The 21,984-nt window shown below is 40.4% G+C and overlaps 1 protein-coding gene and 1 long non-coding RNA gene across 5 annotated transcripts in view; one reads left to right on the top strand and one right to left on the bottom strand.

Moving 5' to 3' along the window:
• Positions 1 to 7,305, top strand: part of LOC119718005 (uncharacterized) — a 71,510-nt gene extending 64,205 nt beyond the window's left edge. For 2 of the 3 annotated variants that reach the window (XR_011812156.1, XR_005268562.2), the window contains one exon: positions 690 to 7,305. This is a non-coding gene — a long non-coding RNA (uncharacterized lncRNA). Of the gene's footprint in view, positions 1 to 573 lie in introns of all 3 variants that reach the window. The other variant, XR_011812158.1, reaches the window with a different exon arrangement.
• CHRNA7 (cholinergic receptor nicotinic alpha 7 subunit) overlaps positions 7,198 to 21,984 on the bottom strand; it is a 42,994-nt gene continuing 28,207 nt past the window's right edge. Inside the window, exons 5-10 of one of the 2 annotated variants that reach the window (XM_027467126.3) lie at positions 18,244 to 18,323; positions 16,890 to 17,057; positions 16,322 to 16,516; positions 14,827 to 14,913; positions 13,796 to 13,905; positions 7,198 to 11,706 (exon numbers count right to left, since the gene is read on the bottom strand). In XM_027467126.3, coding sequence (XP_027322927.1) covers positions 11,188 to 11,706; positions 13,796 to 13,905; positions 14,827 to 14,913; positions 16,322 to 16,516; positions 16,890 to 17,057; positions 18,244 to 18,323 — 1,159 coding nt within the window. In that variant the 3' untranslated portion in view covers positions 7,198 to 11,187. The remainder of the gene's footprint in view (positions 11,707 to 13,795; positions 13,906 to 14,826; positions 14,914 to 16,321; positions 16,517 to 16,889; positions 17,058 to 18,243; positions 18,324 to 21,984) is intronic. The other variant, XM_038184875.2, reaches the window with a different exon arrangement.

The following is a 21,984-nucleotide window of genomic DNA, read 5'->3' as shown; positions in this document are numbered from 1 at the left end:
GAGCAGTCCTGCCCCCTCCCCTCAGCTAGCCACCCCTATATATTGTTTAGCATGACCCCATATGGTATGGAATACCCCCTTGGCTAGTTTGAGTCACCTGTCCTGGGTCTGTCCCCTCCCAGCTCTTACTGCACCCCCAGCCTGCCCATTGGCAGGACAGAGCAAGAAGCTGAGATGTCCTTGGCTTAGTATAAGCACTGCTCTGCAACAATTAAAGCATCAGGGTGTTATAAGCACTCTTCTCATCCTAAGCCAAAACATAGCATTCTACCAGCTACTAGGAAGAAAATTAACTCTGTTCTAACTGAGACCAGGACAATGTTAAATGACTAAATATGCCTCAGTTCTGGCTCTTGCCTTAATCTCTGCAGCCAGTGGGCCGGTGAATTACAGGTAAACAAAATCTGTTCACATCTTATCTAGAGAAAAAACATTTTTTCTGGCATTGTTGTATGTGCATATTTCTATTTATTTGAAAAGGGAGTAATAAGAAAGGTTCTGTCTGTACGCAAAGCTTTCCAATACACTTGATAATAATAGAGTATTCTTCATTTGTGTTTCCATTCTTGTTAGCTAGACAGGCAAAGAGGATCAAGTCTTGGAGGAAAGGTTGAACTTCTTTCCTGTAGAGTTTTTCCCTCAGTGAAGTTCCGCCTGCAAAGAGTTGTTGTACTCCCTCTTCCCTGCAGATACTTGCCTGGTATCAAATGGCGATATGACTCAGTGTGCCTGCCTGCAAGCAAGCATTTCCACGCTCACACATCTTCAGCAGCTTTCTGACTCAGCAGGAGTTCATGCTCTGCTCTGTCACAAAATAGCAGACTGAGTATTCTGCAGTGCAGGAACTGAAAATTGACTGCCTTACACTTCCCTTTGAACTACTGATGATGAAAGTCACAAGTATGTCTGCCTTTCTATCAGTGGTCTGCTACCACGTACACTGGGTTCTGTGGAATGCCAAATGCCTGTTTTATCGACTGAATGGGAAAATCAGTGCTGCTACTGGCTGACGAAAAGTATTATGGACTACCTGTAACCTCATGATGCTCCCTATCACAGATAAGTTTTCCAAACCAATTATGCAGTTTTTGGCTTTATAGAAAGACTCCTGTAGCTTTACACTCTAACTCTGTTCAAGAGAAGATGTTCTGCACCCTCACTGGACATGAGATCCCTTTGTGAAAATTGTCAGTAACGGAAGCTCTTTGACCAAACACTGCCTACAAATGAGAAAACAGACATTAAAAATGCCATCTCTGATATCTCAAAGGACTGGATAATAAGTTAATATTGAGCCCCAGTGGTAGGTTTCTGTATCAAAGGCGACAAATATTGCAATTCATAAAGTCTCTGTTGTTATGCAAAAAGTTCTGGCATGGTTTAGCTCTGATAAAACATCTTTTGTTGTTATTACTCTGTCTTCTCTGCAAAGACATAATACCACTATTCTTGGGGTCTTTGTAGGATGGAGCAGAAGAGCTTGAACCATCAGAAGCTGTGGAGCAGGGACGTTTTGTTTATAATATTGCTCTCTAAGTCTTCTGCCAATTACACAGATGTAGGGTTACTGTTAAAATATGGTAAAGTCAATGCCTGGAGATGTGAGTCTCAGAATTTGTGCTGTGCAGGTTTTATATTGCTGCAAGTAGATAGGACATTTTCCAGTGCATTAGGGAAAATGCATGAGAAAATGAATGGGCTTTTATTACTGTATTTAGTGGGCATGAATCCCGTCTTTCAGAACCGAGGTTGGATGCTTCAGATCTCTGCAGTGCAATTCATTATGGGCTGGCTTCCACTGGGTGCACGGAACAATCCATTAAATGATTGAAAACGAACAGTGAGCTTTTTTAAAAGACAGGCTATAGTGCGCTAGGGCTAAAAGCTGTGCTGGCCTTCGGAGTTTTTACTTACACACCATTCAATCCACACAGATTGCTACAAAATTTCAGCAAGAAGGTCATTTCCCTGTCCCATTTATCAGCTGGCACACACAAAGCCCTGGCATATTACTACAACTGAAAAACTACTGGAAAGCTATGAATTCGAGTATATTTTTAGCAATATCAGCTGTACTGGTTTTGAGCTAATATACAGCATATTTTAGACACAGTTTCTCTGTATACAGTTTTCAGAACATTATATAAACGTTTATTTACATCTTTTGATATCTTTTGTTTAACTTGGCCTTCCTAAGGAGGCAGATTTTATATAAACACACAGAAATGGGGAGAGTAGTGGAGATGTTCTCAGAGTTAGATAAAAGGGACAACGTTTGAAGCTATAACAAGATCTATGCGTACGTATGTCTTTAGATCAAGTGCAGTTCAGATGAGTTGTCACAGAGGAGGCTCTACACATGTATGTTAAGGACCCAAATTGAAGTGTGGCTGGTCTGTCCCCTAGTCCATGTGGACCTGCCCTGTCTCAGCTCCATCAGGCCCAAAGAGCAACTGCTGTTCAAAGAAGCTGCCTGCGGGCTGTGTGGCCTCTGTTGTACATGTCTGGTACTGGTGCTGTATGCTGCACCTCGCTGGTGCTGTGTAATGTGCCTCCCCCCATTCTCTGTCAGTCCTTCATATCCCCCTTTTACCTTTAATAGCTTGTTTTAAAAGGTGACACTTTGGCAGCTAGTCCTATAGGAGTTTCTAGTCTCTTCACTGGAAGTTACTTTCAATTATAGACAACATGGACAGTGTGCAAAGTGTCCATGAATCAAAGTTACAGCAGGTCTTTGCTAATTCCAGATAGGGTAATGAGTATTAACCTTGACTGCAAAAAAAAAAAAGATGCAGCAGTTCGTCTTCAATAGATTTTAAAATTGATTTAATGAAGAAAAAACTACGAACACTGTGCATATTGTTAGCCTGGTTTCAGTTTACTACAGTTTAAGCCCATTTCTGATAGTCAAGAAAAAACAAGACAAGGATGTTCATACTGTCCTCTGCAGTAGCCAATTAAACCCTAATCCAAACTACAACTTCTCAGCAAACAGTGCAACTTCTTCATGCTGCCATGTCTCACTGACTTTCTGTGAGCTGGCAGCATTATTTTTAAAAGTTGTTCTGAAGGATTCCTGGATCTATGTCAAAGGCTTGCTTAAGGGAAGAAAAATAAAAAGACAGAAAAGGAAATTTGTTTTTAAAAGTCAAACTGCAAGTAACAGCTCAATGGGTAAAAAAGAAAAAACTCATTTGTTGATTGGGCTCAGGTGGTCCTGGTTAATGGGTCATACTCATGGTTTGGAAACAAATGGATTACTGCAGGGCGTCTATCCTGAACCTGTTTAGTGTCTTTATCAGTGGTCTAGAGGAAGTGATAGAGGGCTCTTCCATCAAGTTTTCAGTGACACCAAAGTGAGGGCATCACCAACGGCAGGGCTGCCACAGTGAGAGACCTACACAGCCTGCAGGAAGAGGCCCACAAGGACTTGCTGCAATTCAGTAAGGAAAAATGGGAAGTCCTACACCGGGGAAGAAAGAGCTCCCCTGTGATGATACAGGCCTGGGGATGTGGGGCGGTTCTGTGAAAAAGGCCACAGGGCTCTCAGTAGCTGCAGGCTGCACACAAGCAAGCCCAGAGCTCTGGCAGCAGACGAATTCAGTGGTGTGCTCAGTTGTATCAGAGAGAGCATAGCCTCGAGCTGGAGGGATGTGCTCTCAGCTTAGCACTCATTAGACAGCATCTGGAATGTTGTGTCTAGTTTGAGGCCCCTCCAGCACAAGAGAGACCTCGATAAACTGGAGCAAGTTCAGCAGAGGGTCACAGAGGTGATCCAGGCCTGGAGGCCAGGCCCTGTGAAGAGAGGCTGGGGGAGCAGGGGCATCCTGTTAGGTCTCTCCAAAGCCTCCTCATCCCCAAATTGAACAAACACTGCTCCCCCAGCCTTTTCTCACAGAGCCTGGACTGCAGCCCTGGACCATCTGTGAGGAAGTCAGCAGAAGACAGAGCCAGGCTCTTCACAGTGGTGTGTGACAGGAGAATGAGAGATAATGGCTGTTTGGGGGGGATGAAAGATACAGGCTAGATAGAAGAAACTGTTTCTTCACAAGGGCAAGCAAATGTGGGAGCAGATTGCCAGAGGCTGTGCAGTCTCCATCCCTGGAAGTTTTCAAGACAAACATCTGATGTCATTTGAGCTCAGCACTGCTTGGCTGGATCCCATTGGAGCTCTCCAGGTTTCACGTGGAGTTCACTAGCAGCAGTGCAGTGGGGGAGCATGGTCCCTACAGGAAAGGTGCTGATGTGCATCTCTTAGCAGCAAAGCCTTCCCCATCCTTTCAGAAACCTTTTGGTGTGGACAACATATGGGACCCGTGGGAGTAGTAGGACAGTCCACAACAGCAGTTCCCAGAGAACTGGGCGGAGGGAGTGCAGAAAAACACAGGAACTCCTAACGTCTCCTGCACTGCAATCTCCCTTATCTCTTTAATTGCTGAGAGAATGTACTCTCCCAGAATAGAAGGCAGCAAGATGGAAAAACAAATTCTGAGTGGTCTTAGCCGAATTATGATTGTGTTGGGCTACATACTGCAGCCCATCACTTCTAAGTCTGTCATTACTTAGCCACAAGCAAGAAATATCTTGCAAGCTGAGCTAAGTGCTAGCCAGTGAAGACAGTATATTCTCATTATACCCACGCATGGAGCATAGCTGGGAGAACCAGGAAAATGCTTATTCACCTTACATGCCCCACAGAGGGCCTGGCTCGCCTGCTCCATGCTGCAGCTGTGCCACTGCCATCTACGAAGGCTTCCTCCACTGCGACAGGCATATGCGCACTGCAGTGTTGGCATGAATACTCGATTGCAGTGCTTTCCTTCTAGTGCACAGGTTGGCGTGATAATGTCAAATTTTGTAACTAGTCTCTCTTGAGTCAAGGGTTAAACTTGCATACTCTCTCTGAACATTGGTCCTGTAACATTTTTTTTCTGATCAAAGTAGTCTGCTAATTAGATTTCTTTTGGCCAGAAATTGGAGATAAGAAAGACAGGGTTGTGTCAGCAAAAGCAACGTCAAACAGGAATGCCTGTATGGTAACAAAGCTATTATGGAAGTGATTTGCAGCTGTATGAAATCCACGTATACAGTGAAATAAGATAATATTGTTTGAAGGATGTTGTGGATATATCTTGCTCTGGGAGCAGATCCCAGATTTTTGGTTTCTAAGCCTTAAGCCCATTTAATATAAATATTTAGTAGTTAGCTCATTCTTAAGACATTTGCATGCCTACCATGAACCAGAGTAATACATAAATGATAACTGTGAGATTTGTTGGACTGAATGTATTCCCAATCCAAGACTTGTGGACTCAGTAGAGAGATTTTTTGGTCTTTTACTGGCATTGGATTATATCCTGAATTGGTTAGGTACAATGAAAATCTCTGTGGATGTTATTCTGATATATGCATACCCCAAAGTAGTATTACATCATGTTGTGACTGTTAATTATTTTAATTATTATTTTAAGGTAAAAATATGCAGATCAAATTACTTTGGATTTTAAACTGCTGTTGCAGTATGGCTCACTTACAGGGACGAGTCACTGTAGCTCTGAGTACTCAGTGATTTTCTAGTGGTATCTTCACAGCAAGGATACAGCTAAGACACTGATATTAAATTCTGGCCTTGAACACTCTCGCTTGTACTCTGTTAATAAATCCCAATTCTGAATACTGTCATGGGAGTGAACGGGGAGGAAGAAGAATGGAAGGACTTTTCTGAGTCAGGAAGAGAGAGCTTATGTGAGAGATTGTTGCACTCCATGTCATTATCTGCAAATTGCTTAATGGCAGAAATACATGTTACGCAAACATTAAGCTTTCCCCCTAATCAGCAGAAGCCTTTTTAAAAAAGGTGGCAGCAAAAGGCTTTCATATGTGCTTGTAGTCCTGGTAAAATCACGTTTGATTCCCAGGTTAGATTTGCTGTAATTGCGTGTGCATATGCTGTTTGCAGCCTTTTGAGATATATTGACATTAAAATATCATGATGTTAGGCTAAGAAATCACTTTTTGCTGAAGAGAAAAAGTATTTTGATCGTTGTTACAGGATTAAAACAAGACGGCTGGCACTCCCTCTGCAGCCACAAGACCCAGTGCTCTGGCGGCTGTCGCCACCCACAGAGCAATGAGGTGGAGCCGCCGGCATATCGGCTCCGAAGCCATAGCACCTTGCAGTCTGTATGGTGGCCAGATGCCTGAGAGCGGTAGCAGTTAGCAGTCTGAAATCAATCCCCATTCCCAAATGCTTCAGATGGAGTGTGTGTGACGATAGGTGTATACAGAGGGCCAGGAAGCTGCCTACAGCGTGTGCGGAGCTAAACTTGTGTGACCAAGCTCAAGGACAGGGTTAAGTCTGAGGTCAGTGCTTGTCAGCACCCTGGAAGAGAGGCATGCGCTTTGGCTTGGTCGAATGAGCAGCCATTGGCATCAGCCTCACCTGCACACCTGACTTTGTGACCAGCAGCAGCTCTGATCCAAACCCAGAGTGGGTTCAGTAGTGGCTCCGTGCCTGTCTGACTGGGCGTGTTGGCCTCCACCACACTAGTCTTCCTCAGGGGTTCTGTACAAGCCTGGGAGACCAAGGAGGGAATTAAGTCTTGGGTTACTTGTGTTTCAGCAACCCTTGATTCCCCAAAGCATATATCGTATTTCAGTCCTACTCAGTTAACTTTGACAGTTCATGACTGAAGAAATATATAACTTTGGTGTAGGACTGCTTTGCTAGGAGGACATGATGTATTTTTAATTACCAAAGACCTTTGTCATCACAGAATGGTATTTACAAGGAGATTTTTCTCTCTGCCATGGTTGTTCGTATTTCTTACTGCTTGATTTCATTTGCATCTTAGCAAAATGAGAAAGAATCAAAATTTTCTTGATCTAAATCTTTTATTTGTACTGGACTGAAAAGGTATTGAATTGCTTATATGACAGTCGGTACCTGGCAGATATAACATCACTTTCTAATGCCCTCTATGCAATATTACTTAATGTAAAAGGTAGCATAACAAAAGGAAGAAATACAGGATGTTGCTTTACCTTCTTTTCTTGGTAAAGAAAGTGAAAAGCAGAAATGTCACAGGTGAACTGAGATTATATCCTGCAGCTAGAGAGATTGGAAAGAGACTTTAAAGAAACCTTTAAAAAAAAAGTATATAGTATTATCAATTCTTATATAAAATAATTTATGATTTTTAAATACTGTTTAAATAATTTATCTGTATTTAAAACTAACCTTTTAAAATTTTGTTTGGAACATTTTTGGCATTAATGCTTAAATAAAAATGTTTACATATTAAATTTTTTTAAATATTCAATACAAGTCAATATAAAAACAGAAAGTAGTATACATTGTTCACAGATAGTATTATACAAGACAGCTGAGCTCTAGAGCAAACTTTTCAATTTGTCAGACAAGTCATAGCTTAGTTGTGGTGAACCACTTGCTTACCCTATTTTCTGGACTCGTAAGATCATAACAGATACTTGCTATCAATATGCAGTCTATCATATTGTATAGTCATACTGTATACCATATTTAATTCCCATCTCCATGTCCAGAATTGTAAATATTTTCCCAGCATTTAGATCAAAATATCGTTTAGTGCTTACACAAATATTTGACACATACAATTTGACAAGAAACGTACCAATTTTGCTCAGCTCAATTACACAAAAACCTAACTCAAAGATGCAGAATAATGTAACTGAGACTGTCACTGTTGTGTTTAAGACTTATAACCATGTTATTACCAAATGTTTACAGGTTGTGTTGACAGCAGAAAAATGAGAATTCACTTTTCCCCTTCATTAATCCTGCTGATATTAAAGGCAGTATTGTAGGCATGATGCTGGAGCCTTACAATTAATTTGACTAACACGTGGTATTTGCTGACAGTGTAATCCCAGCGTTACAAACTTCAGAAGGACTTCACTAAAGGCCAGCTACCAGTCTCCAGCTTTTAAGCACAGACATGTATGTTGTTGCTAATGAAGCTTACTGTCAATTTGTAAATTGCTTTCTCCCTCCTTCTGTAAAGAATTCTTATATATAGCAAGGTGATTTCTACAGATAGTGTAAATGGATTCTGGTGAAAAGGGGGGTATTCTCATGCTTCTTGTATTACATGTGTCAAATTACTATTGTACATGATTGCAGTAGTTGCATCCCGTTGTACAAGATAGTCCCCAAAAATCTTTTTTTTTTTTTTTTTTTTTTTAACATACTTATCCAAAAGGACTCCAAAACGTTACAGACTCAATGGGTTACTCTGTGTAGCTATTTAGGGATACTTACTGAAGGAAAAGTATTGATGCTAACCAACATTTGAATCAAGAAGCCTATTCTAGAAATTTGGTTGGAAAGCTGCCAGGTGGAGAAGGACCTGGGAGTATTGGTGGATAGTCAGCTGAATATGAGCCAGCAGTGTGCTCAGGTGGCCAAGAAGGCCAACGGCATCCTGGCTTGCACAAGAAGCAGCGTGGCCAGCAGGGCTAGGGAAGTGATTGTCCCCCTGTACTCAGCTCTGGTGAGGCTGCACCTTGAGTACTGTGTTCAGTTTTGGGCCCCTCGCTACAAGAAGGACATCGAGGTGCTTGAGTGGGTCCAAAGAAGGGCGACGAAGCTGGTGAGGGGCCTGGAGAACAAGTCCTAAGAGGAGCAGCTGAGGGAGCTGGGCTTGTTCAGCCTGGAGAAAAGGAGGCTCAGGGGTGACCTTATTGCTCTCTACAGGTACCTTAAAGGAGGCTGTAGCGAGGTGGAGGTTGGTCTGTTCTCCCACGTGCCTGGTGACAGGACGAGGGGGAACGGGCTAAAGTTGCGCCAGGGGAAGTTTAGGTTGGATCTTAGGAAGAACTTCTTTACTGAGAGGGTTGTGAGGCATTGGAATGGGCTGCCCAGGGAACTGGTGGAGTCACCATCCCTGGAGGTCTTTAAAAGACGCTTAGATGTTGAACTTAGTGATATGGTTTAGTGGAGGACTTGTTAGTGTTAGGTCAGAGGTTGGACTCAATGATCTTGAGGTCTCTTCCAACCTAGACAATTCTGTGATTCTGTGAAATGCTACTCAGAAGAGCAGCATGTCCCACACTATGTTAGTCATAAAATGAACAAAACTCACATTTCAGATTTTGGACTCGGTTTCTTATTCAAATGCAATCTACAGGCTACAAAGTACTTGTGGGAATTATTGCAAGGCTAATTCTTAATAATTGTTCCTGAAAAAAAAAATAAATTCTTCACAGGTAACTCTCAGAGACAAGGTTTCAAGACAAGATTTCAAGAAGGACTTCAGTTCTGTTCTCAGGTCTTTATAGTGTAAGATTCTGAATGAAACTTCAGGAAGAAAGAACTCACAAACTGTGAGAAATAACCTGCTTCCTTTCACTTCTCCTGCCCCGTCACCTGCTTAGCTCAGGTGATGGACTGTACCTGTGGTGACTCTAGGTTTGGTTTACATTAAATTTGATTCTTCTGCATTCAGGGGAGCAGCCTCTGGAAAATAAATTGATATCTAGGGGAGAGCAAGCATTTAAGTGGCTATTTTAATCCATCTTGGGAGATAAACTGAGGCTTCAAGTTTATCTCACAGTAAAAACATGGTATTACAACAGCCCTCTATTTGTTTGTCTGTTACCTCAGCTAAAACGTTGGGTTTCTGCAGGATCAAGCAAGCAGTCAATGCTAAATTAATCCTCCACCACATCTTTCACCACTTACAGCACTGGTCAGGAATATTTCTATTGGTCATGAGACTAATTCTTAGCTATTTTGCAAGCACAGAATTTCAGGTCTTGGTATTCTCATGTCAGCACTATTCATTAATACACTGAAGTCACGTGAAAAATCATAACTTGATGGGAGAATTTCAGAATCAGAAATAACATAAATAAAGTGATGAACTATTATTTTTGCCATTGAAAATGCCTGTCTAGACTTAAAAGAATTTGTATTTAAGTCTTAATCTTTCCAGGGACATATATGCAGTTATATATATATATATATGTATATATATATATATACAGCTTATAGTTTGTATTGAACCCCCAGAAGTTTTATTATTCATTAGTGCTTCTTGGATAATAAACTGAGCAGAAAGGGTGCAGTTTCCTTGTTAGGACATGTTATGGTGACTCAACAGAAAGGTCTATAAAAGGCTAAGCAAATAACAGATCAAACAATTAATTTTGAAATTAAAACCTTGATTCCAGGATTTAATAGCTTTTTTTTGCATTAGACTTGTCATTTATACTTGAGCCTGTAAGAGACAGTTACTTTTTCCACATTGGAATTGAGTTAACAGTAAAGAGACAAGTGTGTGGATTTTTCTTTGATGGACAGGTGAAAGTCAAATCACCATAATCCTTCATTTTCTTTATATCATCATTAAGGCTAAAGACTGACTGAAGTTATCAGTTGAAAGAATGTCTTTCTTAGCAGAAGGAAGTTGTAATAAAAACCACAACAATTACTGTGAAGCCTGTTTTAAGAATTCTGGCCAAACTTTTGTGTCAAGTCCAGAAATGTAGTAGAAGGACAAGATATGTGCTGTTTCATCTTAACTTTCAAGTTTCTGGTGTTCCAGGCAAATTCAGAATCCTCACTTGTGCTCTATGTAGAATGCATTGAGGGAGTTGTGGGTCTTACTGGTTGTGAGCAAGAGCTCCATACCTCAACTCAGTAAGAACCAGTAATTGAAAGCAAGTTATATGTTTTCCCTTTTTTCTCTGCTGTTTGAGCTTCCATTCATCTGGATTTGATCCTTTCCTGAACTTAAGTTCTTCCTGTCAGTTATTCAAGTAGCTAAGATGGACTAACTTCTATCTTAATTTAAAAATAAAAAAAAAAGTCTGGAAGAAATTACATTTCTGCCATTGCCTACCCATAACTCTATAATAGCCGGTTCAAAATGCCTGAAAGATGCTGGTGCAATACCCTGTCATTCTGAAGGGACTTGCACCCACTTGAGAGTGCTCAAGTGTGCTCAGAGGAGCTGGCATGGAGCCCTTCTGAAATGGTGCCACTCTTCAGACAGGAACTCTGGACCAGAGAGGGATGCCAGAGGGGGCAAAAGAAAAAGGACAATGAGAAGCAGCATACTTATTAAAAACAAGCAGTCAAACAAAAAATACACTCTTGTGTGCTACATATCATACTTCAGAGAATTAAATCATAGTTAATAGTTAAGCAAAATCTTTAGAGACAGCCTCTACGAAGTTTGGTGCTGACATCAAAATACCAATTGTACAAATGATTGTGAAGACTGAAAAAGCCATCAAGCAGAGCCGATCCACTACAGAGGCTGCAAACTTCCATTCATTGCAAACGGCTTCCTCTTCATCCTGGTCTCTGAATCTGTTTGCAATGTACCTGACCTCTTCCAAGATCTTAGCCAAATCCGGGTCGCCTTCAGAAGGGTGGCCGCTGTGGAGAAGGTTTTCTTCTTCTGTTGGTGAACAGGTCATCCTCCCGCAGATCACCCCTGAATCAGTGGTAGGTGTGCAGTGCACGGCATCCAGCCCCCTAAACCCAATGTACAGCATATTTCCATTACTGGACTGTTGTCCACTCACAGTGTTCATCTCCACACTCGACAGGCTACATCGACGCTGTTTGTGTTGACAGGCAGGGCGCACTTTGTCTTCCCCTGGTCTCTTCATCCTCAGAAACCAAGCACACCAGTTCAGAAGGATGATTCTTGTCTAGAAGTAAATTACTGAGAATAAGCATCTCTTTACACAGCCACTGCTTTACGCAGCTATTTGTATTTTTACAGCCTGGGTTAGTGTCAGGTCCGTGGTCTCTGCTTAGCCTGCACGGAAGTTTCAGAAAATGGTGCAATAGTTTTCCAACTGATTAATTTGCTTGTCACTGAGGCTGCTTGCTTACTCCAGCAGTGCTGTCGATTGCCTCAGGCTGACTGTCACTTATGGGAGTGCCCCCCACTGGGAGCCTCCATAGTGTTTAATTTTCCTTACACTTGAGCAGAAATATGGCAGCCTTTTCTATCCTTACTAGAAACCAGGAAGAGAAAGAAAATGCTTACCAAAAACATTATTTTTGAATAGTCTTAGTAGCTCTACTTTAGATTGTAGTCAATAAATTAAATCTCTTTCACTCATATTTGTGCTTTGATATTAAATCCGTATGGGATTACTGCTTGGATGGGGCTGCTAAAACAGATGCTGTGCTGGACTGGAATAGACCACTAAGCTTTACAGTGTTTTGGCTCTGTTATCGCATTACTTTCATGACAGTTGATTCCGGATTTTAGAAAACAAATCTGGATGCAACATGGAGGAAAAAGTGGATAAATTACTTTTACTTAAAATAAAAATAAAAATCTGCAAGTTTAATCTCTGTGTATCATTTTATTGTTTTCCTTATTACCTTATTCCAGCCATACAGAAAGTACAGGCAAGTCGAAGACTGTTCCAGTTCAGATGCAAGCTTCTATAATTTATTTCAATCAGATTTTAAGAGCTCATTCCAGTGTTTCTTTTCCAGAGCACTAATGAAATATTGTCTCAAATAATATAAAAATCTTGCACTGTAATTAATATTAGATTTGCTCCATTTACTGAACGCAGATTACCACTTAGAGTAGATGTTATATCCAAGCAGACATCCCAATCAAAGATAGATCTTGCCTTGCTACTTGTTCTCTGCTGTCATGCTTTGCCTAGAAGAATAATACTTTATTAACTGACAGCCTGATACAAAACTCACCAGTATCCCAGGAAACTCCAATGGACTTCAGCTTGTCAACACCAAAGCCTACTCCTCAACCTCCATTACTCAGTTTTCTGAGGATTTTTAACACAGTGCTGAAGATTTGTCCCATTTAGCATCATCAACTGTCACTCTAGAGGTATATACCTTTTATTCTCTTCATTCAAATGTATTTTAAAACCACTGCTCCCAGATGGGCCAGGGAATATCTCATTAACTCTCATCTGCAGGGCACTGCTGTATGCACTTCTTTTTTGGCTAGTAAGGATAATAATAACTCATTGTTTTAGAAAGATAAAAGAGAAAGGTCTTTCCATCCTCACTAATGCCTCAGGCTGTCACAAGTTGCTGGACAGGAACACTGGACAGTTACCTGATGGTACTCATCAATATTTAGTAACTCCAATATCAAGACTGATATTCTCTGTAAAAAGAGACTTACAGAAGTATGTTATAAAGTCCTCTGCTCTTAGAAAAATACATCATTTTTTCTTTGCACTTAACAGATGCTCTTGACCAGAGATGTGAAGATCAGAATTTTCCAAGTTACTTTCATTTTAACAGCCATCTTTAGTGGGTGCTCTTTAGGCTATTTCTGTTTCTGTATGCACAACACCTAAATATGTAGCAGCTGCATGATTTCACCTTGAGGCTAGTGTATTTCATGCATTTATAATCTCCATCAGTACCCTGCTCTTTTCTTCTACTTGCTTCACTTCTGATGGCTACAGCTTATTTGAAAATCACCTCACTTACATATATTTAGGTTTCAGCAAAACACTGAGGTACTTCTAGCTGTTGTGAAGGAGACTTTGAATAGAGAGCCAAGATGAAGAAAATTCATATACTCTCACTCTCTCAGAAAAAAAGGTATCTGGATGTGCCATTTTTGGTGAAACTACCTTTCAGAACAAACTGTTTGGCAAGGATTTATACAGATGTAGATAACGAAATTTATTTTTTTAATCAGTAAGAAGTAAACATGAGTCACAAGCTACTCTGTCACATCTCTGATCTGGGCAGTTATGCAACGGATAGTGTATTAAAATCAAACCTTACCCATTTAGGCATTTTTCCCCCATCTGGATCATGATGATGGTATTGTAGAACAATAACAGTGACAACAACAGAGAGGCCAACAATAATCATAGTGCTGGCAAAATACTGAGCTGCAAAATAAACAATTATAGTGATATATTTTGACTGATGCTGTTTTATATCTGTTATAAGGAGCATTTATGTACATGTAAATGTAATATGAAGTTACTTTTCCCAGTGTAGTGCTACATGTGCTGCTTTAGGTAGTTGTGAAAGATTTCCCAAAAGCAGCCAGTGCAGCCGTTGCTTTCAGAGCCATTATTTGAATAATAAAAGTCTTAGTGGAACTGAGCACCTACCTTTTCTAAGCAACCTTGAAAAAAATTGCCCTCTCATTTTCTTTCACCAGTATCTTGGGGATTGGCTGGTATTTTTGAAAAGCTTTTCCTTCCATTTGAGCAATTACAATAGGAAGATTTCATCACGTTTAGCTCTGTAGCCCTAATTGTGTCTGAACTGCCAGTCTTTCTGTGGGAAACTGACTCCTCTATGCTTTCCCAAAACGACACGTAGCTTCTCTCTGTATTTTGTTCAGACCAGCCAGCACAGAGGTTGTACAGGCAATCACACCTGTGGGAGACTCTCATCAACTGGCAACACTTGCTGACTTGCACTGAGGAAACAAAGGCAACTCGGTAGCCCTCGTGGAGGGCTTGTAATCCCCTGATGCAGCCCTGTGGTGTCTCAGCCCATCTCCTCTCCCCCTCCCTGAGGTTCCCTGTCAAGCTCTCCTGGGGGAGCTGCCTTTGCTGCCGGCGTCGCTCCTTCCCTCCCTATATCTGCTGCCTGCTGCCTGCGCTGTTCCCTACGCAGAGGGGTCGGGCACCTTCCGTTCCTCAGGAAATCACTGCTGTATGCTCACACAGTCGAGTCAGAACATTGTTTTCTAATTTAATTGTACATGTAATTTGCTTTACTGCTGGCTGTCATGCAAGGTCACTGCTTCTCATTTAGCAAAAAATAAAAGTGAATAAAAACTGTAGTTAGCTTACCGATTAAGGGCACAGAATCAGATGTTGCTGGCATAATTTCAGCCACAAGTAACATGAAGACAGTGAGAGACAATAAAACTGTTATACCTGAAAGATAAGCATAAAGTATGAAACTAGATCAGTAGTTGTAATAGCAAGGCAATAAGTGGCAGAGAATGAATCTGAAAGAGGCAAATGTACTGCTGTGGTTCCCCCCCACGCTGGCAGAGAGGTAGGTTTGGGCAGACTCTGGTCCTTTCTGGGGCTACCTCAGGTTCAGGGTGACAGTGCTATCAAACTAGTGCCAATGCTGGTCCATGAGACTGCTGTGAATAGGAGAGAGATTACAGAGATTACAGGGGTTGAGTAGGTCTGGGTTTTCTGAACTTGCACAGGTGTATGTATTTTTAGATCCGTGTTAACTATTCAGCTCGTATCACACTTGCTAATTAGCTGAGGTAAAACAAAGTACTTCTTGCTGCTTGTTTGCTTTAGAAACATGGTGTGATTTTTAGTGTTTGAGCATATGAGACTTGATTAATTGGTATGGAAGCTACAGGCAGTGTAATGCATAAGATTCCTGAAAAACAAGTTAGCTGTTTTGGACAGCAATTGCTGTATTTCTTGATAAAAGTGGTTGAGTTCTGCATGTGGCTATGTTCAAGCAATCATGACTGCTGATGTTTGGAGTTTGACTTCTGTTACTCAGTGATCAGTTCCAACCTCTATGAAACAAGGTCCAGCTCTGTTCTCAGAGCCCCTCTGTTCTAGGGGGTCACTGTTAGGTAGAAAAGGATTTACGAACAAAGAACTCATCTTAAAAAATGGGGAGGGAGTTCTTGGAGAACTTCTTTCTGGAGAAATGTTCATTATGTTCCTACATTTACCAGTTGCATTCAATTAGTAGAAGCCTGTGTATTTGCAGATTTGTATGGAGCAAAAAGTTTCATTATATATTTAACTACCATCTTAAGGATCAAGTACTTAAACTCATCAGACTTGTTTCACAAGTCAATAATTTAGTTTAAAATTGCTATAAAAACAGTAATAGTAGCAGTTAAATGGAATCAGTCCTTCTGAGAAGGCAAAAAGCAATCCTAGGCTCTTAATATGAGTCATAATTAAAAAGAAACATTAACAAGAATTCCATATGTCAGTGCTCAAATGCAGATTTGTGAGCTTAAGCTTTACCTGGTGAATGTGGATTTTTTTTTTCAGCAATTAAACATCACAAAATGAAACCCTGCTTCCAAAGGAGGCTGGTTAGGAATTGTCATGCTTCCACTTAGCTGGCCAGAATTTCTCCCTTTCACAGCTTCATTGTCCCCTAAAGCTTACAGCAAAGGTTAACGGTGATACTGTGCTTCAGCATCACACTGTAAAAACAGTTTATGAGCCCAGGCACATAAACTATTCCTCCTTGTCTCCAAAGACTGTTTAAAAAGAAATTTTAGAATACAACTTTTTTTTATGGTTTGGTAATATTTACAATAACAGTATCCTGTTGAAGATTTACCTAGCGAGATCTTTTCTCCAGAGTCTGCTGGAAGTAGAAAAACTAATAAGGCAAGCGCTGATATCAGTACACAGGGAATAAGAAGATTGAGTCCATAATAGAGAGTCCTGCGTCTCATGGTTACTGTGAATGTCACATCTGGGTAAGGTTCCTTACAACATTCATAAAAACTCTCAGTTCTCTTCCCAGGGACTCCTGTGTAAGAGGGAAAAGGAAGAAAACCCAAAATTAATGTCAATGAAATCTATATTATGTAGTGATTATTTTATAAAACGATAGGTGTAGCTTTCTTAGTTTTACTATAGGTAAAACTGCTTCTTCAAGCTTAATTCTCAATTAAGTCACTTTTGTTAGGTAATAATGGAAAATCAGATAAAAGATATTTACTGAATTCAAGCTGACTTTTTTATGTTGATTTTCATCTTATGTCTGCTCTCAGAGTTTCAAGCACCACTAGCTAGGTCATTTATTAATTTAGTTTCTCTCTTATTTTCCCAATCATTATTTCAGCAGTGAAGTGCTGTCAAGGCTGCAGGTTCAGAGTGTAAATAAGAAATCAAGAGCTTACCTACTAAATCCCACTCTCCATTTGAAATATAGCCAGATATATCCGCTTCTTGCATTTGCAAGTCTAAGGACCAGCCTCCATATGTCCAGGACCCAAACTTCAGGTTACACTTCTGAACGTCAAACGGAAACCAGCGCACATCTATGTAGCATGAGCTCTTAAATATGCCTAGGTTGGATTTTAAACAAGAACACCAAATTGGAATGCTTGTTCCACATAATTCCACGCCCATTTTGTATCTGGACCTTGTTCCACATTGCACCCTTTGGCATTTAGTTGTAAGCACAGTTAATCTCAGTTGTGTCTTGAGATGTAAAAAGCAAAAGTCAGTTACAGAAATGGGAAAGAACTGCATCAATTTTAGGTATTGATGTTATAAACTGTGTTTTACCCATTTCCATTTAGGCACACAGTAGATAAAGGTTTAGAGAAGAGCACAGATTTCTAGATACTGTATATCAGAAAGAAATAAAGCAGAATATGCAGTCTGTTTTTCCTATATCTGTGACTGAATAAAATAAGAGATCTTGAAAGATTATTTGCTATCTTATTAGATTTACGTGATCTTGTTTTATTCAGGTAGGCTAGCTTATTTTTCATTTGTTGAGTCAGGCTCTGTCATTTAGCAGCTTTGAGAATGGAACTGAAAACCCCGCACTAAATGGAACACCTTACATGCGAACAGGCAAACCCCTGAAGTCCTCTGGGGATCTTAGGTAGAAAAACTAATTTGGAAAGCACTTGGCTGTATCACTGTACTTTCTAAAATTAAGGTTCTTGGAAGTGTTAATTCTGGGAACTGTGGTAATTCAATTATGGAACAGAAACTACTCCACTGATCCACACCTGAGATTCAATGATATACTTCTGATATCAAATAAATACCAAACACAGACTTTGTTCCTTTCAGGATTCAAAAAATTTTTGATGAAGCATCCAATGAATTGTTTCAATGGAAGAGATGTCCCAAGATGTTCCTAAACATCTCATTGTAAAATAACATACTAATAGAAGAAACAGCTAAAGTAATGAAATACATTTATATTTAGAGACATTATCTTTGATAAACAATAACCTTTTATACTAAGGGCTTCTATTTTTTATCTTCTTTTATTCTTCCATGCTACTGTAATAGTGCGTTATGACAGAAAAATTTAAATAAGTGCAATAAAAAATCTGTGGTGGTTTTCATACAAAAGTGTTAACCATGTAATTCATGATGCATCTAGGCTTATATCTAGCAGATGACGGCTAGCTACGTAAATAAAATACCAAGGAATTTATGTCAAATTTGAAACCACACCATATATAGGTAATCTGAGTTATAAGTATTTATGACATGAAAACAGCCTACCTGGTGGCAGATATTGGCAATGTCCTGAAGAATTGACTAAAACATTAGTGTGAAATGTAGCATCAAATCTTTCATCAGCACTAGAATAGGGAAAAAAGAAAATGGGTTATATGCTCTGTGGCTCAAAATACCTGAGAAGAATCTGTTCTTCATAAAAGGATTATTTATCCCCAAAATAAAACCCGTCAGCTTTTCTGCTGGCACCAGCTTCTTGTGGCCTCAGGGTAAGCGGCCCTGATGGTATTGGATTTGTTCCTGATTACACTGTAAGTGGAGGCGAACCATGTCATTCTCTCTGCTCACCCACCTTGCAAGATTCACCACATTGCCTCGGCTGTTTATTGATTTCCATTTGGATAGTAAGCACTTTTTAAGAACTTCTCAAGCAATTGTACAGGGAAATCTGTTCTCTTGCTATCCACATAAACAGCAGCTTTCATTTGTGCAAGGGATAAGCAAAATGAGACATACACTCCTCTACTCTGTTGGACTGTTTGTAGTTTGCGAACAGTCTCCTCGCGGGGATGGGCTGGAACATGAGTTAAACACCGTGCCGGCAGCTCCGGGCACAGGAAAGGCCACAGGAGCCATAGGGTCTGCTGTCTTGCTGCAGCTGGTGCTTGCGTTGATCAAAAAAAACACGTTATCTCTAGGGTGATTTGAAAATCACAAGTCTCAGGTGTGTCTCTACCTATTAGTTGTTTAGTATCTCATCACTTTCTAATCACCTTGTAAAACATTGTCAGGAAAATACAGTAAGGATCTGAGATGGGGAGAAAGTGAAACATTCATAATTTTGGCATAAAAGAAATTATAAGGGGTATGTTTTTCCAGCAGCATAGCTCCTGTTGAAATATATATATTTTTTTTTTAAAAAAAAAAAGGAAATTTGGCATACTGTGATAGAAAATCGTGTATCTCAGAAGCTAAAATAAAGCAGTTTTTATTTTAGTCTTCATTACTTTGCATTTTATTTTCCCCATATGTATTTCAAAGACGTTACGTTTTAAAAGTATCTGACTGATCTGTGAAATGTGCAGACAAGAAAAAATTAAATCAAAAAAATTACTCTCCCACCTGGAGTGGCACTATTTCCACCGGTGAGCTGAAGGCTCACAGTGCTGAAAGTCATTCACTAGTGTTTTTCCAACTATTTAATTTGAACTCTGAAGATAAGCTGAGGAGTCTAAATATTGTGTTGTAGTGTGAGTGGATTCTAGGACTTGGAGGGAAAAAGGGAATTCAACTCTAAGGCAGTTGAAGTAATGCAGGCTGCTGTCCTTCAGCTTCACAGCTCACGGGTGGATTCTCTGCTGGTTAACAGACTGAGCTCTTGTCGCAGCTTCTCTTCTAGCTGGAGCACTAACTGTTCTGCCTCATCTTGGCTGCCTTTTTTCCTGGCGTTTGTGAGGAACTCGTACTGCTGAGATGTCTCCTAACCGAACTGCCAAATTTTGCAGAAGTGGATTCGAAGGGTATTGGGAGAAGTATACATGTATGCACAAGTATGCTGTATGCAGCAAGACGCACACACAAACACATACATTCACAGGTGGGCACGCACACCCTCCAGTTGCATAGGTCTCATTTCCTTAGAAAAGCAGACTTAAAGTTCTGCAGACAGTTTCGATATTGGACATAGACAAGTAATTGCAGTGACTTGAGTGTAGCCTCATTAGGGCTGCATTAGGAAACTCAAGCCATGTAGTCAAATTTAGGATGTGAAAATATCCATGCTGAACAAATTGCTTGTAAAGTGGAAATCAATAACTTGAAATGAAATTCTTAGCTTCCTTGGCTAGTTTCTGTGTTCTCTCCCTCAAGCAGAGGTTAGTGAAGAACCAGAAGGCCACTTGTAAGACCCTGCTGTTCTTTCTGGTCATCCACAAAACTCAAATTTTCAAAAGGCATCACGTGTCAATCACTTGATTGACACAAGTCACCAAGGAATCTGTTTCATTGTCGTGTGGTTTTAATTTTAATATGGCATATTCTTAAAAGGATATCAAGAGATACTTAGGCTCAAATTTGAAGATACTTTTTTCTGGAAGAGAAGTATATGTGGTTTTCTACACTGTGCTTCTAATTGTTTTTTGAAATGCAGTGCTTCAATTGGGATTACACGAAGCAGGAAAGCCTTTGTTTGATGAGATTTTGTACTCAAATATAATGATAGAAAATCATCTCTGCTATGTTTCTTCTTGAAGATATAGCCACTTGAAAGCAAATACTGACTGCAACGCATTGAGATGACAAAGCTGTACTTAGCAGACATAATCCCACTGGAACCTATCTGGAGAATCTCAGGTTTATGAAACTGGAAAAATGGAACTGAGACCTAACTACCAGAATGTGTATTATTCCATGAACTAATGAACACTATGTGGCCATTTGGAAAGCAATACCAGCAAAAATAAGCACTTCTAATGAATCTAGTAAAACTAACAAAGTAGAACAGAGGCAGACACGACACTAATGCAGTCAGTCCTGGAATTTGTACATAGGCCAACATTTTTCTCTCTCAGAAAAACTACAGATGGACTGGGCCTGGTCTCTTTACAACAGACTGGTAGTAAAATTTAATACAGCTGCCACTTTTCCAGGTACTATGTTATCCTTCTTGTTCTGTAATGTGCTTCTGGTACAGTTAGCATGGATGTACAGGTATTATGAAGAACAGTCGAAAACTGCTAAAATCATCCTTTAATTTTGGATACACAACCTTAAATGTTGAAGCATAAATCTCCAGATGCACTGAAAGTCTCTCAGATATGTGGTACATGTGAGGAAGAATATTGTCATGATTCATTCTTTTGGAAATCTCTAAAAGGCTGTTGTAGAGTACCAATTTTGTGGTGTACCTACAGTGTTATTCGGCAGGAGTATGGAAATGGTTTGCATGGGAATGATTTATTGGTCTTTCCCAAGAATTCTGTCATTTATGAAATCAAGGTAGATAGGAAAAGATGGTCAAGAGAACGAATTTGTAATGAAAAATACGTTAAGCAAGATCAGTGTTGCAAAAATACCTGTTCAGGTTGCATGTGTACATTTCTACGTACAGAGCATTCTTAGGCTGGTGTCTGCACAACTGAAGCACTAATTGCAGTGCTTAAACCAGAAACAAGAAGTAATCCTGGCAGGCAGTTACACTAAGTGTGGGGAGGTCTAGCAAAGACCCCCTCAATTCACTTAGTGTTAATTGTAGCTCTGCGAAAAGCACGGAAGCGTGCTATAAGCAGTGTGGAGGTCCTGGAGAGAAGTACTCAGCTGGCTGACAAATGCTGTCACTGTGTGCTGTCACCACAGCATTACAATTCAGCAACACCTGTGAGAATGGCATTAATCATAAAGGTGATCAGCAGGTGGCAAAAGGGCAGCACAGCTGCAGCTGACGTTGGTACAGCTACTGAATGGGTGTTGCTGCCACAAAGGGCAGTGGAGAGGGGCGTCAGGTGGATGCAGACTGCAAGGCTGGCTTCTGAGTAGACATATGGGGGAGACACTGAGGAAAAAAGCCATCAGGAAAACAAAAGGTTTGTGTCACCTGCACAGGCAGATAAAACACCAAGTACCCTGTCTGCCACAAAAGAACCAGAGCAAGATGTACAAAGCAGATGTAAGGTCTTTCTGCTAGCTGGGGAACTGCACACGGGCCCGCAATAACTGCAGAAGAACAGACATCTTCCAGTGCTTTAACAGGGCACTTCTGATGGGAAAGGAGACCCTCAGGTAGCTCGT

This window comes from Anas platyrhynchos, chromosome 11, assembly GCF_047663525.1.
Source record: "Anas platyrhynchos isolate ZD024472 breed Pekin duck chromosome 11, IASCAAS_PekinDuck_T2T, whole genome shotgun sequence".
Classification (NCBI taxonomy): Eukaryota; Metazoa; Chordata; class Aves; order Anseriformes; family Anatidae; genus Anas; species Anas platyrhynchos.
This window is presented reverse-complemented; position numbering and strand designations above follow the sequence as displayed.